We start from the raw sequence: 17,603 nt of genomic DNA, 5'->3' as shown, positions 1-17,603 counted from the left end.
TTGTGATGCTTATGTTAATCAGTAAGGTCCCTGAGCATGCAGCGTGTGAACGCGCTTAGACCATAACAGACATAGACATATGTTCGGAAGGTCTTGGCTTGTTCTGAAAGCTAGGCAATTGCCTGTGCTTCCTGATTGGATGAGGTTGATTTTAGTGTTTTGCATATAGTTTAAAAGCAAGTATTATTACAAGTAAATATCATTAATTAAACATGAAATGGCTGCATTATAGCAGCGTTTACCCGTATTTATAGTTTTTTTATTGTTTTATACAAGTAAATATCATTAATTAAACATGAAAAGGCTGCATTGTCGCCGCGTTTACCCGTATTTATAGGTGTTTTGACTGTTTTTATACAAGTAAATATCATTCATTACACATTTAAAGGCTGTACAAATACACAAAAAAACTGTTTTTGTACATTCGTTATTTTTTTTTTTTTTTTTTTTTTTTTTTTTTTTTTTTTTTTTTTTTTTTTTTTTTTTTTTTTTTTTTTTTTTTTTTTTTTTTTTATTGAATAAATGAACAACAGATATCAACAAAAAAAAATATTGACAGTAACAATACAAATACAGGGTATGCTAGGGGGGAATTTACAATAGAATATTAAATAAGGTACACATTTTTAAAGTTTTCAGTGCCTTTTGCTTTAAAGAGAATCGTATAGAATCAATATACAGTTCCATTTCTTTTTTAAATAATATAAAACAGGGTTTTTTTCCAGAGAATTTACATTTGTGAATATGAAACTTTGCTAACAGAAGGATCAGATTAATAATGTAAATACTATTAGTATCATGATAGTCTCTTTGATTCTTGAAAATACCAAAAAGCACAGATTTCCAAAATAACATAAAATCAGCATCAATATTCTTACAAATAAACTCACATACATTTTTCCAAAAGGGTTTTACATGTGGGCAGTACCAGTATAAGTGAACCATAGTTTCTAAGCTGTTATTGCAAAAAGTACAATTTGTATCTATATCGCTTTTAAATTTCACAAGAAAATGTTTTGTTGGATAGATCCTATGAATTAGTTTAAATGAAACTTCCTTTATTTTATTTGTTATTAAATATTGATTAGGAAGTAACCAGACCTTTTTCCAAACAATATCATCTGAGAACCGGTTCCAGAACGAATGAACATAAGGCAAGGATACAATATTTCTTTGAAATAAAGATCTTATACAACTGTTATGAGAGTTAAACGACAAACATATCCTACCTTCATAGGTATTAACAATATTAGGTAGGGACCAAAGTGTAGTATTTATTCTTGTTGTATATTTAAATAAAGTACAGATTTTAGGAGATATGGCATCAAAAACTTTGGCATAATCCTTTGGTGTTACAGGGATTTTGTAATAAGCCAAAAATTCGCCAAAAGTGAAAAGAAAACCATTAGAATTAAACAATTGATCTACCAGAATTATGCCATTCTTAAACCAATACTCAAGAAAAAGAGATTTACGCTTATACACAATGTCCTTGTTATTCCAGATATAATACCTATGCGGTGAGAAATTGTGCTTGAAGATTAAAGACCATGAAAGAAAAGCCTGGCGATGAAACTCAGCTAGTTTTAATGGTACTTTATCAATATCGTAATTGCAACCAAGGAAAAACTGAAGGCCACCCAAGGTGGAAAAAATATAGGAGGGAATAAAATTCCAGATGGAATTGGGATTTCTGATAATCTGTCTAAGCCAATTAACTTTGAATGTATTATTTAATGTTGCAAAGTCCAAAAAATTTAGGCCACCCTTTTCATAAGTATTCATAATAATAGTTTTCTTTATATAATGCGTTTTGTTTTTCCAAACAAAGTTATACAACATTTTGTCAATCTCTTTGCATTCTTTTTTACCAAGATGTAAAGCCAATGCTGCATAAGTTAAACGAGAAATAGCCTCTGCCTTAGTAATCAGTATTCGACCCCTTAAGGAAAGATCCCTTATAAGCCAATGGCTCAAAATTCTTTTAGTTTTTTCAATTATAACCTCAAAATTAATCGAACATCTTCTGCATTGGTCTTTAGTGATTAACAATCCTAAATACTGAACTTCAGCTTTGATGGGAATATTATAGTAAGAAGTCTCAGAACACTCCTTAATGGCCAAAAGTTCACATTTATTCAAATTCAGAAACACCCCAGATGCCTTTGAGAACTCATCAATCAAATCTATGGCTACAGAAATCTGGCTTTCATCTTGAATGAAGAGTGTTGTGTCATCGGCTAATTGAGTTACTTTTAATTCTCTATCAACAATTTTAATGCCTTTCATCGGACTTGAAATAATATGAGCTGAGAGAAGCTGACTCACTAACAAAAAAAGATATGGTGATACAGGACATCCCTGCCTAATTCCTCTAGATACCGAAAATCTAGGAGAAGTCCCATTTGACAACTTAATGGAGCAGTTACCTTTTTCATAGAGGGTTTTAATTGCATCAGAAAAAAAATTCCCAAAACCAAATTTTTTAAGGGTATCAAAAATGAATTTATGCTCAACAGAGTCGAAGGCTTTATAAAAATCTAAAAATAAAATAAAAGCATTATCATTAATCAACTCTGAATAATCTAAAATATCCAAAACTAGTCTAATATTATTTGAAATGTGTCGATTTTTCATAAAACCCGACTGTGATTCGTCAATTATTGAACTCAATACCGATTTTAATCTTTTAGCTAAAATTAAAGCCAATAATTTATAATCATTGTTTAATAAACAGATCGGGCGCCAATTATCAATAAAATATTTATCTTTTTTCGGTTTGGGAATCAGTGTAATAAGCCCCTGTGTTAAAGTGGGAGGAAGACATTGTTTCTTAATACTTTCAACAAAAACCTCTAAAAGAAATGGTGCTAAATCTTCTAAAAATTGCTTGTAAAACTCTGATGTCAGTCCATCAGTACCTGGCGATTTGGAATTTTTAAGATGAGTAACTGCATCCATTAATTCACTGAGTACAATAGGATTGTCACATAAATCTCTTTGATTTTCATCAATAGATTTAACTTGCAACGAGTCCAGAAAGGCATCAGCTGTCACCTGTGAGTAATTAGAAGTATATAGTTTTTTATAAAAGTCACTACAATACTTAGAGATTATTATATGATCATCAACAATAATCCCATTAATATTTAATTTAGATATGGTGTTATTCACAAAATTCCTCCTTTCCAAGTTGAAAAAGTAATGGGAGTTTTGTTCCCCTTCCTCAATCCATTTTCTTCTTGAACGAATAAAGGCACCTTTTGCTTTTCTTTTATAGAATTCGTCTAATTCAGTCATCAACAGTGTCATTTCTACTTTCTCATCCTCTAAAATCAGATTTGGATGTTTCTGAGACAACTCTGTTATTCTTGATATTATTCTTGTTTCTTCTTCTCTCTTTTTTCTGGCCATTAAAGAACCAAACTTTCTTACATATTTCCCAATCTCATATTTTAAAATTTCCCAATTTGTACTGAAGGCATTCTCCATTTTAGCTTTAATCCAGAAACTAGCAATCAAAGTTTTTATCTTCTTTTGAACTTCCTCATGAAGCAGGAGTGAATTATTGAGTTTCCAGTAAGAGGAAGATGTAGCGTTATTGCTTTTCACATGCAGCTTGATATTAATAAAAATGGCTTTATGATCTGATAAAGGAGTTGGTAAAATATCTACCTCTACCCCATCTTTTTGAAAGCTTTTAGAGATTAACCAATAATCTATTCTAGACTGACTTGTTCCAGACTTATTACTCCAGGTAAAGATTATATTATTAGGAAATTTTTCTCTCCAGATATCATTAAGGTCAAATTGATCCATAAAGTTTTTTAAAGTATTATCCGTTGACTTTGGGCGACCTGGTGGCCATTTATCTACAGCACAGTCCTGAACAATATTAAAATCTCCACCCATAATTATATAAGCTCTTGGATATTTTTCCAACCAACTTTTAAGTATGTTTTCTATTGCTTTCAGAAGATTGTCATTTTCTGGTTTCCTATTATACCCATACAAATTGACAGCTATAATAAAAAAATCGTTACAGGTAAGTAATAAACAAACAAAATGTCCATCTGGATCATTAACCGATTGCAAAACTTCACCATTAAACCTATTCCTAAGTGTTATAACCCCAGCTGAATGTTCCGATCCATGGGAAAACCATAAGGAATTCCCCCACTGGGTAGTCCAAAATTTAGCATCATCTTTAACAGAATGAGCTTCTTGTATATAACAAAAATCAACCCTGAATTGTTTAGCAAAAAGAAACAGTGCTTTCCTTTTATTATTACAACGTAACCCCCTAGCATTGAATGAAATAAAAGATAAATTAAGCAAAACAAGTGAACAATAGCAAATATCAAAAAGAGAAACTTGAAATATGGAAGAAATAAACCTATTTAAGTCGAGATCAGCATCCATAACAACAACAAATTAGGGTAACTGAATTATACATTCACTTTAAATGTGCCTTTTTTACCTCATGTTCCGAAGAATATAAAAAACACGACGAAACACGAGAAAGAAAAGAAAAATCACAACGCAGCATATTTCCAAAGCTTATGCATCCGAGCGAGAGGTCATGTAATTTCTGAGCCTTCGACGAACGCTCGGCCTCCAACAAAGTAAGCCGACTTGCCTTCCTCTCGTGCCTTTTTAATCAGTGGCCAAAGTTTTTGCCTCGATTCTCTATCCTCTTTCGACAAATCTTCAGCGAAGCGCAGGTGGTGGCTTTGAAGGAATTGACTGTTTTTTGCAGCTTTCCAGATTGCTTCCCTGTATCTTCGAACGACAAATCGGATGATAACTGCTCGTGGTCTTGACTCATTCGAGCGCTTAGTGCCCAGCCGATGCGCAACATCAATAACATCTGGTAACTTTTCTTTCTCCTGCGGTAACACTTCTTGACAGATGCGGATCACTTCATCGAGCACATTCTCCCTCGCCGCCTCCGGGATCCCGTAAAGTTTCAAATTCCATCGTCTGCCATAACGCTCCAAATCAGAAACGCGATTCATGCAGGTCAAGGTAGACTGTTCACTTTTCTCTATACGTTTTTCCATACCACCCATTTTCTCTTTAAGATCCTTGATTTCTGCACATGTCGACTTCGCCATCTCTTCTAGAGCATCACACCTGGTGTTAATGAGATTCGCCAGCCTATTAACAATCTCATCCGAATTCCAACTGTTTTTACTGTTGGAAAGTGATGGTTTTTTAGCCACCGGTGGCTTGCTAGGAGTTATTGGAAGTGGGGGAAATTCCTCCTCATTTCCCAGGTAGTCAGCCATTCCGTCATCGTAGTCGTGATCAGTGTTAGCCATTGTGCTATCGTTGCTCGCTCCTTTGCTTTGAACATTCGATCGTTTCTGAGCAGATTTTGGCATTTTTTCATCTTTGTGGAAACAAAAAGTTGTTCCAGAGTACTGCACTGCTGCACCGGGTAAAAAAAACAATTCTACAACACGTTTACCCTAGTATACTTAACTTTAATGCCGAGAGCTCGAAAGTTTTGTCTACTCACACCGCCATCTTGGTCGGCCCCCTACATTCGTTATTATACAGTCAAAATCTGTATTTTTACGTCACAGTTTTTCCCTGTTATTTGAAAGTAATTTTCTGGCGCCCCAGCTGCCAGAAAATAACCGTTTTTTTACGAGATTTTTTTTTACAGTGCACAAGTCAAGAAAAACACAGCTGGAATACGATCTGTGTGAAGAGCTCCTGCCTACCTGTCTGTCTGTTGGCGATGTGTGTTTCACTGTTGCGCACAGATGCAGAGGAGAAAGGGCAATCTGGGCAAATACGACAAACTTTCCCCATATGTCTTTGTCGCACGCGCGTTCCTGCGCAGCTTCCAAACCATGGACAAGCGCGGGCGTCTCCTTTCGACACATATGCAGTACAAATGATTTCTTATACAAATGATTACTTTACCAGGCTGTCAGAGCAGCACTGATTCGCGTCATTTACAGGACATTCACATATTCAGGATAAATGAAGAAAAGTAATGGATTGTCTGATAAATCAACTGTGCACTGCTGCTTTTCTCACTCATTCCGAACTTAAACTATGAAGACTACTGCCACCCACATTCCGCTCGATTCAGCGCGGGATTATTTGCGCTTAAATAGTTAATCTAAATAATTAACAATTAGATTTTACATTTTATTTTCTCCCGTCGCTTGGGCCCTGACTGCGCATGGGCCCCTGGGCACGTGCCCATAATGCCCATTGGATAATCTGGCCCTGACCACGACAGAGTGGAAAAGGAAAAGAAGTGGAGCGATATTGCCTGGTACAGTATTGTTCAAAATAATAGCAGTACAATGTGACTAACCAGAATAATCAAGGTTTTTAGTATATTTTTTATTGCTACGTGGCAAACAAGTTACCAGTAGGTTCAGTAGATTGCTAAATCCCAGAAAAAAATTTTTTTTGTACAAAATAGTTTTGAGTTTGTACAGTCAAAGGTAGACACTGCTATTTTTTTGAACACACCCCTTTCAACTAATTGCCCAATTGCACAGCCTTAAGAGCGTGCATATCATGAATGCTGGGTCTCATTTGTTTTCTGAGAATCTACTGAACCTACTGGTAACTTGTTTGCCACGTAGCAATAAAAAAATATACTAAAAACCTTGATTATTCTGGTTAGTCACATTGTACTGCTATTATTTTGAACAATACTGTATGTGCTAACATGCTAACTCTACCACTCTATTGAAAGGCATAACGTGCTAATGTTTTCTGGTATGTGCTTACATTCTTCACACCGCAAGCGTGAGCAACGCGTAAGCGGCGCATGTTTTTTTCGGCGCCCTAGTTAACAAGTTAAAGCACAAGCACGTACACCGCACGCGTGCAGCCATACATGTGACGCCATAAGTGTCAAAAATGTTTCAAACAGTCATGACTTTAAGCAATTTAAAAGAAAGCAATTAAATATTTAAAGACACCAGAAGACTGCGCTGTCATTCACTCTCTGCCCAGAAAATGAGTCCTCATATATCTTAATAATCTTCAGAGAAACAGATAACGTACATCTATAAATCTAAATTTTATGCTTAAACTGTTGACGGGAAACACGATTGACTGCTTCATGCTGTCAATCACTGAGTGAATTTTATTTTATCGTAAAACTTAAGAGAAACAGATTTAATAATGTGCCATGGGCTTTTTATGTTTATAATTGTGTATTGTGTCTATATATGTCATTACACGAACCAGAACAGCATGAAAACAATGTGGGTTAAACAAATCACAGTTATATAAATTACACTGACCGTCAAACACCGTTGAAGAGGTTTTGCTCATTAATGCATATAAAATAAAGTAATGTGAACTTGAGATTTTTATACTGTTATTAAACTACACAGTATGCGCTGCAAACGCAGCTGGTGTGAAAGCACAATGGACACGCACACCTAACGCTCTCCTCACAGGCAGGGCCAGATTAACACTTTGTTATACCCTGGGCAACAATATTCAAGGGCCCCATCATCACGACCCCAGGATCACCATAATATGGTCATATACAGAATATATTACTGTAATATAAAAATTCACAAATATACAAATTCATCCTCAATACTTCAAATTCTAACTGTCATCAGGTGTATTTTTGATTTACAAATATTTAAATGCTCATACAAATGCACTACCATTGTCTAAAAATGAAAATAGGCTTTTACTTAATTATTATTACAAGACCATCATATAGCCTAATATTAGACACCCAAGCCAAAGTGAAGAAAATGATCTTTAATTTGCAAGTCTGAACTGAACATCAACGCAGACATGAATTTCCTCACAGAAGTTTAAGATCATATAGGCTACATCTTGAACGTAGATATACAAATGAACACAGAGAAAGGAAGTTTAACACTGTGCACAAGCGAACATGCTGGAAGGCAGCTAAAAACCATCAGGACATAAACCGGCTTATTTTATTTTATTGGAGCCTTACCTCCAGATAAAGTAATAAACTAGATTGATGATTTAAATGTTGTTTACTCACATGTGTGTTGTGAACTCTCCGGATTTTATGTTGTGCACTACTCCACTCGTTCACTTCTCGGTTTGTTTACAGTGTCGCTAAGCAGACCTCTTGGTGATGTCAAAGTACCGCGAGAGCGATTCAAAGCAGATTTCTCCATGTGATAACGACAATCGCTCTCGCGGTACTTTACTGTCACTCATCTGTGGGTTCTTGTGGGGCCACACCAGTCTGCTCCCCAGTCACTTTCGCGCCGTTATAATAATTTGATTTCATACGCCGATCGGATCGCGCAGATGCCTGCATATCACGTAGACTACACCACTGTTTATACTTTAAATTTTCTGCGTTTCTGATGTCATTTTCCTTTTTTAATTTACGCTTCGCGCTCCCACTTAGCTTCTCCATGTCTCGTTTTTTTCTGTTGTAGCAGTAGTAAGAACCTTTGACCCACCTCATGCGGACTGACCAATGAGGAGAGGGTCTTAACTTGAGACTGACTCTCAACCGCTCTCAACTCACGTTCAAAGTCAGGCAGCGCAGCGTCTCTCTTCGCAGCGCAAAAGCCCGTGTTGACAGTTTGTTTAAAATAAAGCGGCCAGCGGGAGTTTACCAGATACAGTATTTTGCTCGTGCCCTTGCTGCCCTGGGCCCTTTGGAGATCTTGGGCCCCTGGGCAATTGCCCAGTTGCCCGTATGGTTAATCCGGCCCTGCTCACAGGCAGCTCACGCTACGCATACGCGCTGCTCACGCTTGCGGTGTAAAACCGGCGTACTCCACCACTGTATTGAATGGCATTATGTGCTAATGTTTGATATTGACATTACTGTACAAGAGCACGAATGAAAGACTGAATGAAAAAGAGAGGAAATCTAGCTTTGCACAATTTGGGAAAATGTAACTAATGCTACCTTATGTATGTTCCAGTTGCTGAGGTTAAAACATGCAGCATGTCTCTCAGGACACAGTTTTGCCGTCTGCTGAGACCTCTACCAAGTGGGAGTGTGGACAAGGCCCTCACTTCTTTTTTCTTTCACGGCAAATGACTGCAATGGCAAAAGCCCCAGTAGCTAACTGTAGCTGCTTCTCCTACATTTTTGTTAAATCACTGCTGAGCATGATGGGAGGAATTTGGTGGGAATAAAAAGCTAAAATAATCTTGTTGTAGTCTTGTAAATAGTGTCACTACAAGATTCAGTGTTTGTAAAATCTTTAGTCTGAGACTAAAAACTGTGAACCCAAGTCTTTAGATGTGAGCTGATAATCGTATAACGTCTTTTCTAAATCTTTTCAAAGTCTTTAGGTGTACAGAAAGCATTAGGAGTCTATCTCTAAAACTGCAAGTATGTATTGGCTTTCTTTTACTTTAGTATGAACAAGAAAATGACATTGAAATGCTTTGTTGATTATATTTAGAATTGTTTTGTCTTTTTTCAGAACAGAAACACTTCTCTTATGGATGCCACACAAGAAATAAAAATGACAATTGAGGTGTTAAAGGCTTTCAAGACCACCCCAGGGAAGTCAATGGACAAAGCAGAGGAAAGTCTTCAGTCTGGAGAATTTAAAGGGGCCGTGGCATGATAATCTGACTTTTTCCATGTTTAAGTGCTATAATCGGGTCCCCAGTGCTTCTATCAACCTAGAAAATGTGAAAAAGATCAACCCAGTAACTTAGTTTTAGTCCATTCTCTACAAGCACATGAAAAATAGGTAGTTTAAATATGGCTCTTCTTATGATGTCATAAAGAGCTCTTATTATAATAATACCACCCCTTAATCTGCACTATCCAACCACAGCACTGCCATTTAGTGCAGAGAAAAGCACAATTGAGCTTTAATTCCAACAAACCACCATCATTGTGATCAGTGTTTGAATTTCATCAGCTCATTCGCATTTTAAAGGACACACCCAAAACGGCACATTAGTATTTTGAGCTAAAACTTCACATATGTGCTCTGGGGACACCAAAGATTTATTTGACATTTAAACATGCTTTAATAAATTATTTATATAGTATTTTGAGCTAAAACTTCACATATGTGCTCTGGGGACACCAAAGATTTATTTGACATCTTAAAAAAGTCTTGTGCCATGGCCCCTTTAAAGGAGTATAAGAACATATAAATAGACTGCATTTCCTCCAAGCCCTCATTGACAGTCTCTCTTCAAGAATGCCTGACACTAAGCTCACGAAAATTGTAGCACCACTGAATCCTGGTAACTGGCCAAAATCCAGAGACCTTCTTGTTCTCTTTAGGGAGAAAGAGATTCATGACCTGGCAAAGATGCTTGGAGTATCAAGTAGGGAAGCAGTTGAAGACTTCAGAAACTGGAAGCTCAACAATGACCAGAATGGAAAGGTCCTCAAAAAACTGTTGACTGCCAGTAAAACATACCTGGCAAGTTCTGCTGAGTGTGAGAGAGGCTTCTCTGCCCTCAATGCCAATGCCACAGATGCAAGGAATCGCCTCTCTGCTGTTCTTTTCATTGACCTTAATGGCCCCCCTCTCAACATGTTTGATCCTCAAATCTATATTCAGTCCTGACTTAAGGAGAAACATTGTCTGTCTACAGCCACTAAAACAGGGAGAGACAAATCTGCTGAAAAAATCAGGCCGCTGTGAACCATTCTATCCAGTGGAAAATTAAGTGTTTCACATCATTTGTTTTGCTCTGTTTGCATGTTTACACTGGCAGAAAGGACGTAAATGAAAAATGTTAAAGAATTGTGATATTTTTTGTTAGATTTATATTAAATGTGTAAAATGTAATCATTTGTGTATTACTAAAAAAGTTATAAAGTAAAATAAAATATTTTTTGTTTTTGGTTATTGCATCTATCACTGTAATGATGGGGGGGCTTAGCTAGGGGAACCCCCATAATCTTTGACACAATTTGAACACTGGGCAACATGACCCACAACTTACCCCTGTACTTACTAAAAAAAAAAATACTAAAACACTTTGTATCTTGGATTAAAGGCGGAGTCCACGATGTTTGAAAAACGCGCTGGAAAAGGAGACGGGCCGACTACCAAAACACACTTATAGCCAATCAAATCAAATCAAATGCCGGTTTGCGTATGTGTGGGGCGGGTCTATCAACAGAAGGTCCAGATTCTATTGGGGTAGGGGCGTGTTTGTTTAGGTGATTTCAAATATCAACATTGGCTTTCAAACATCATGGACTCCGCCTTTAATGTACATATGACCATCCAAAAAACTTGTCTGAATATCAATATCATTAGACACGAGCACGCTTAGCTCCTATCCTGAGCTAGCAAGCGACAAGACGCTAGGCCGACACCCGGACAACAACAGGCCGAGGCGGAGACGCGGTAGGCGGGGAGGGGCCGAACGACGACTGCGGCGTTTGGTTAGCAGTGGAAGGTTAGCCCTCCCAGTCATACTTTTTGCTAACGTCCAGTCTCTGCTAAACAAGATGGATGAGCTTCGGGTTCGGATTTCCACGCAAAGGGATATACAGGACTGCTCTATGTTGTGCTTTTGTGAAACATGGCTGGGGAAAAGGACACCCGACGAGGCGATAACACCAGATGGCTACACGGCCTTCAGGGAGGACCGGAGCGCAGTGGATAGCGGCAAAACTCGGGGCGGAGGAACTGCCGTCCTCGTCAAACAGACTTGGTGTACCGACTGTAAGCTTATTTCTAAATCTTGCTCTGAGAATGTGGAGTTTTTAACTTTGAAGCTACGGCCGTTTTACTTACCCAGAGAACTGCAATGCATTATTGTGACTGTTGTGTATATTCCCCCCTCCGCTAAAGAAGAGGCTGCACTTAGGGAGTTGCATGACATGATTAATGAGCAAGAAAATAAATATCCTGATGCTGCTTTTATTATTCTGGGAGATTTTAATCATTGTAATCTTAAGAAAAACATGCCAAAACTGTATCAGTTTGTGACTTTTCCAACTAGAGAAAATAAGATACTGGACCACTGTTACAGCAATATTAGAAATGCTTTTATAGCTGAACCAAAACCTCATTTCGGCAAGTCTGACCATCTGGCAATCCGGCTTAAGCCCACCTACATCAAGAGGCTTAAAGCACAGCCAGTCACAATAAAAACTGTTAACACCTGGACTGACAGTGCACAGGCTAGCCTGCAGGGTTGTTTAGAGGCCACAGACTGGAACATCTTTAAGGAGGCTACAGATGACATCCATGAATACACAGAGGCTGTGAGTGACTACATCAGCTGGTGCACATCTATATGTGCACCTCCAAGAACTGTGCGTGTGTTTCCAAACCAGAAACCTTGGTTTAATGGAAACATAAAACAGAAGATCAGGAAAAGGCAGGAAGCTTTTAAGTCAGGAGACCAAAGGGAGTACAAGAAAGCCCGGTATGAGCTACAGAAGTCCATCAGAGCTGCAAAGAGGGCGTATTCTCAAAAACTTGAAAGTTTTTACCTAAGTAACAACACGCGCAGTATGTGGCAGGGAATCCAAGCAGTCACAAACTATAAGGAAATAGTATCTGCAACAGATCCCCTGGACGTCACCCTCCCAGACAGCCTTAATACCTTCTACACCAGGTTTGACAGAATGAACACAGACACTCCTTTAAAAGCCCCCTGCAACCCTACGGACACTGTCTTTCAGGTGACACCCACACAGGTCCTGAAAGCTCTGAGGCAGGTGAACCCCCACAAGGCTGTGGGACCAGACGGCGTCCCTCCCAGAGTCCTGAAGGCCTGCGCAGAACAACTCACTGGTGTGTATGTAGACATTTTTAACTTGTCTTTAAACCAAGCAGTAGTTCCCCGTATTTTTAAATCCTCTACCATTGTACCAGTCCCAAAAAAGCTAAATCCAGCCACCCTGAACAACTTCAGGCCAGTGGCACTCACGCCAGTCGCCATGAAGTGTTTGGAAAAACTGGTTCTCACACATATTAATCACATGGTCCCGGACACGATCGACCCCCTCCAGTTCGCCTACCGTCCTAACCGTTCAGTGGACGATGCAGTGGCCTTTGCTTTACACCATATCCTGCAACACCTGGATAATAGAGGAACATATGTTAGAACGTTGTTCCTGGATTACAGTTCGGCTTTTAACACCATCCGCCCGGGTAGGCTGACTGAGAAGCTGACAGACCTCGGCGTCCCGACTCCCACCTGTAACTGGATCCTGGATTTCCTGATTGAAAGACCACAGGTGGTGAGGATGGGAAGGAGGGTGTCTGCAGAGCTCATCATCAGCACAGGATCACCACAAGGCTGCTGTCTCAGCCCTAAACTATTTACCCTGTATACACATGACTGTATCTCCACCCAGGACAATACCATTATTATTAAGTATGCGGATGATACCACCATTTTGGGCCTCATCAAGGGGGGGGGACGAGTCGGGCTACAGGGGTTTGGTGAACGATATTCTTACATATGGTGAGGTGAACGATCTGTGTCTTAACACAGACAAGACAAGAGAAGTAATCATGGATTTTAGGAAAAACCCACCCCCCCTGCAGCCCCTCATCATCAAGGGGACTGAGGTGGAGAGGGCCGACAGTTACAGATTCCTGGGACTGCAAGTAACATCAGATCTGAACTGGACTTTGAACACTGCTGCCACAGTGAAAAAAGCCCAGCAGAGACTGTATTTCATCAGGCTGCTTAGAAAAGCTGGTCTGCACTGTCATCCTCTCACCCAGGTCTATAAAGGACTGATAGAGAGCATCCTCACCACAGGCATCACTGTATGGTATGGAAACACCACACAGACAGAGAGGAAGGCTCTGCAAAGAGTCATAAAGACTGCAGAGAGGATTATTGGAACAGAACTCCCCTCCATGGACATAATTTACACACAGCGCTGTCAGAAAAGAGCAGAGAGAATTATTAGAGACACACTCCATCCAGCTCACTCCCTGCTCATTCACAAAAACTGTACATACAATCTCAGGCACAGACGAGCGGACAGCATTATCACAAATAAATCACGTTTTTATAAGAGCTTTTTCCCAGCCACAGTGAGACTCTTGGCCAAAACAAAATGAACTACTGTCTATAGGGTCTGTGAAATAAGCCTGCGTATTTGATGTACTTATTTATAACGTATCTTTTGCATTATAATATTATTGTTATTTTAGGGGCCAGTGTAATATACCGGTGTATTTTATTTAGTTATTTATCACGTAATTTATTATTGTTATTTATGGGGCTTGTGCAACAGGTAATATACTAGTGCAATTTCAGATGAAAATCTACATTTTTAAGGGTTTTTTGTCATTTATAATGTATATGTGTTATGGATACTGTAGATTTAGGTTTTCCTTGTGTGTCTTTTTAAACTTGATTTGACTCTCTGAGCAACAACCGCACAAGAGTTCCTATGTGTGCAAGCACAAATGGCAAATAAAGTTCTTGAATCTTGAATCTTGAAGTGGTTTGGAATCTAACAGACCAGAAGGAATTTTTACAAGTCTATATTCTTCCATCTTTTCCATGGCAAATGACTAAAAGTGATATAATAAATAACATTAAATAAATAACATTAACAATCTTCACAAAAGTCAACAGAATGTTTTTGTCCACCTTTAAAAATAAATTAACAACTTCTCCAAAGATTTGTTCATGTTCAGAACTAACTGACAACATCAGAATGCTTCCTGTTCTGTATGTATGTCCACCTACAATTACTGTGTTGGACATATGGACTGTTGCTTCGGAGCTCATTTCTTCACATATTTGGTCACCATGTTCCAAAGAACGTACAACAACAGGATATGCATTTGGTACATTTGGATTATGCTTAGCTTCAAACCTCATACACCAAAGTTTTGACAAAGGTCCAAACTGAATCATCATACTAGGATAATGTATCATAAAGTGGTGTTTTGGGATAAGGTTTCGAAAAGGACAGAGTTCTTTAAACAACTTGTGATGATCAATCATAAGCTGTTTCAGGAAAACTGCTGCATATCTCTTGCAACAAAATGAACAACTGCCAGTGCAGGCTTTCAGGGTTAACAATGTCCCCTAGAAGAAAAGGCAAGTTTTGTACCAAACACCACATCTGAGCAGCTGTTTGTTTGAGTGCTGTTTCCGATTTCAAGTTAAGGATGACACTGGGTTTGTTTTTTATGTTTGAATACCCAAAATCATATCTGCTTATTCTTTCATTTAACTGTTCCAGGCACAACAGTTTTCTTCAAAAATGTAGTGTTGAAGTAAAGTTTAACTTTAAAAGGTGCAACACCTTCCAGCACATCATGCATTATGTCAACCCCTACATTTTTTGTTACATGAAAGTATTCAAGGGTATTCAAACACGAGTCTTCTTTAATTCCTGTAATAGTTACGTCTTTCAACACAACATGGTGCTGATAATTGTGTCTGTCTCTCTTTTCAAGATAATTTCCATTGAACACTTTGTGAGGTTGTTTTATCTACAAGGCAAATATGGCAGATCTTATTTGCAGAAAAACGTTCTGCATATCCACACAATGCATGACAAGCAAGGTTGTCAGCAGTCAAAAGGCAAACTGTTCCATACAACATGTGTGTTTCTCCTTTTATCAATGTCTATGCCTTTACACTCTAGGATTTTTATGTCATCTAAAAGAGGCTGAAAATTTTTTGCAAAGCCATATTTTTCTTTGTCAATAGAGCTGAAAAGAAGGCAGAGATGAATATTTGTCAGGCTTGAATTATACTTTGGTGCTGTTTCTTAAAGAAAAATACACTGCTCCCATTTTATGAATTTTTGTTTTTGATCCAAGAGGATTTACGGTCTCCAGATCATCAAAATATAGTTGAATCTGTAGAGCATTGGTTTGTGTTTTGTACAATTCATGCCTGGCAAAATGAGCACCATCACAATAGTCCCGCATATTACCATCTGTACTTCGGTGAGACTGCAAATACAGGGTCTGAAATTTCTCCTTAACAAAGATAAATTTTTGTGTTTCAAGGATGGATATATACTGAAATGTATCCGCTGCAAGTACTTGTTGTGTAATACCATTTTTTTAATGGTGTCAGGTCTGTGACCTAAGAATATCTCTGTGGGTTTAACAAGAGAATGCTCGGTTTCAAAGAATTTAGCCATTTTATAGGGGTTATCTATATTTTCAAGGCACTCTCGAGCACTCTCAAACTCTTTCATTAATGAATGAAACCCCTCATTGTCATCTGGAATAGAGGTCGACCGATTTATCGGCCGGACGATTGGCCGATTTTTGGCATATTTTAAAAAATCGGCTTTGGCCGATTTTGCTGCAAAATTAGGCCGATTAATAGGCAGGCGCATCTGCGGGCACCTAAGCGCTGTTGTAGAACCCGTGACGCTGCCTCTTGCTGCAAGCAGATCGCTCCCGTCTCGTGTGTGTGCAGCCATGCCTTGTTCACAAACAGCTTTACTAAATGATAGCGGGATCGCGCGAATTAAGCAGCCAGTACAACAGCGCGACGGGCTTATGTCTCGCGGTGCACTGTCCGTGCAAAGATTAGGCTCATTTCATGTGATTATTGAGTGATGATGAGTTTTGTTTGCATGACAGAGAGAGAAGAGCCGCGCATGCACGCTTTCTGTCTCCCTGCTTTTATTACTCAAAACAAAACTGACTCGATGGCGAAAGGTCGGAAGACCAAATCATATCCACAAAGGAAATGTCTTTCGTGTTGTTACAGTAACACTTTGTTTACAGTTTTGCGCTGCTCAGCCTGGATTAGAACACAGCGCGTCCGATTCGCGAACTGACTCCTTTGAACGGATTCGTTTGAATGAACGGTTGAAACAACAGATCTGTCCCAACACTAAACTCACAAGACGTCACTGTCAGCACAATCAGTCACTTATAGCGTTTCAGAAATGAGAATGTAAATGTGTTTAGAAAGATTTGCCCTAAATAACAGTCTCAACTAAAAACCATAGACATTTACTATGTTAACTTTATGATGAATAAATATTTTATCAGGTCTACCAAATAAGGATTTTGTCCTACAAAGCAATAAAAGCCATGGAAAAAACTGATCAAAGATTATGACAGCAGAGTGTCAGGTAATATCTGTGTCTGATAAATGCATGGTGCAGAGGAGGTTGTAAAATTCTTCAGAAAGACCTATATTTTTAAATACTTTGACTTAAATAGTGACATTTTGCATTTAAAATATCTGCTAATAATGATGAGAACATTTTGATTATTATGTACATATAGAAAATCGGCCAAACATATCAGCCATCGGCTGCCCTGATTTCTAAAAAAAATCGGCATCGGCCAGAGAAAAAGCATATCGGTCGACCTCTAATCTGGAACAGCCAAACTTTTAAACAGTGCAATGGTAGATGTCTGAAGGCTGTCAACAGTCCTGTCCAAAAGTTATTTAGTACAAGTTAAACTTCTTTGTACATCACTCAATGTTATATTTGAACAAGAGCGCATCTTTGCAGCAAATATAGCTACATGGCTGCCCACTGACAGTTGGTCCTCAGACTTGGAACACAAAATGGCATTCTCCTCACCATCTGACGTTTCATTAGGTATAATGGGGGTGTTGTCGCTGAGGATTTGGTTGTCTTCTAAAGGGCTGTCTGACACTATGATTTCTGAAACCTGGGTAGCCATGTT

The 17,603-nt window shown here is 38.5% G+C and overlaps 1 protein-coding gene across 1 annotated transcript; it reads left to right on the top strand.

Moving 5' to 3' along the window:
- The first annotated feature begins 7,281 nt into the window (after window positions 1–7,281).
- LOC141362520 (uncharacterized) lies at window positions 7,282–13,423 on the top strand. The gene is made up of 2 exons (XM_073864719.1): window positions 7,282–9,343; window positions 9,438–13,423. Exon 2 carries the CDS (start codon window positions 11,447–11,449, stop codon window positions 13,421–13,423), a length of 1,977 nt encoding a protein of 658 aa, XP_073720820.1. The 5' UTR covers window positions 7,282–9,343; window positions 9,438–11,446.
- The last annotated feature ends 4,180 nt before the right edge of the window (window positions 13,424–17,603 follow it).

Source organism: Misgurnus anguillicaudatus, unplaced genomic scaffold, assembly GCF_027580225.2.
Source record: "Misgurnus anguillicaudatus unplaced genomic scaffold, ASM2758022v2 HiC_scaffold_28, whole genome shotgun sequence".
Taxonomy (NCBI): Eukaryota; Metazoa; Chordata; class Actinopteri; order Cypriniformes; family Cobitidae; genus Misgurnus; species Misgurnus anguillicaudatus.
The sequence above is the reverse complement of the archived record's forward strand: the minus strand, read 5'-3'. Positions and strand labels throughout refer to the sequence as shown.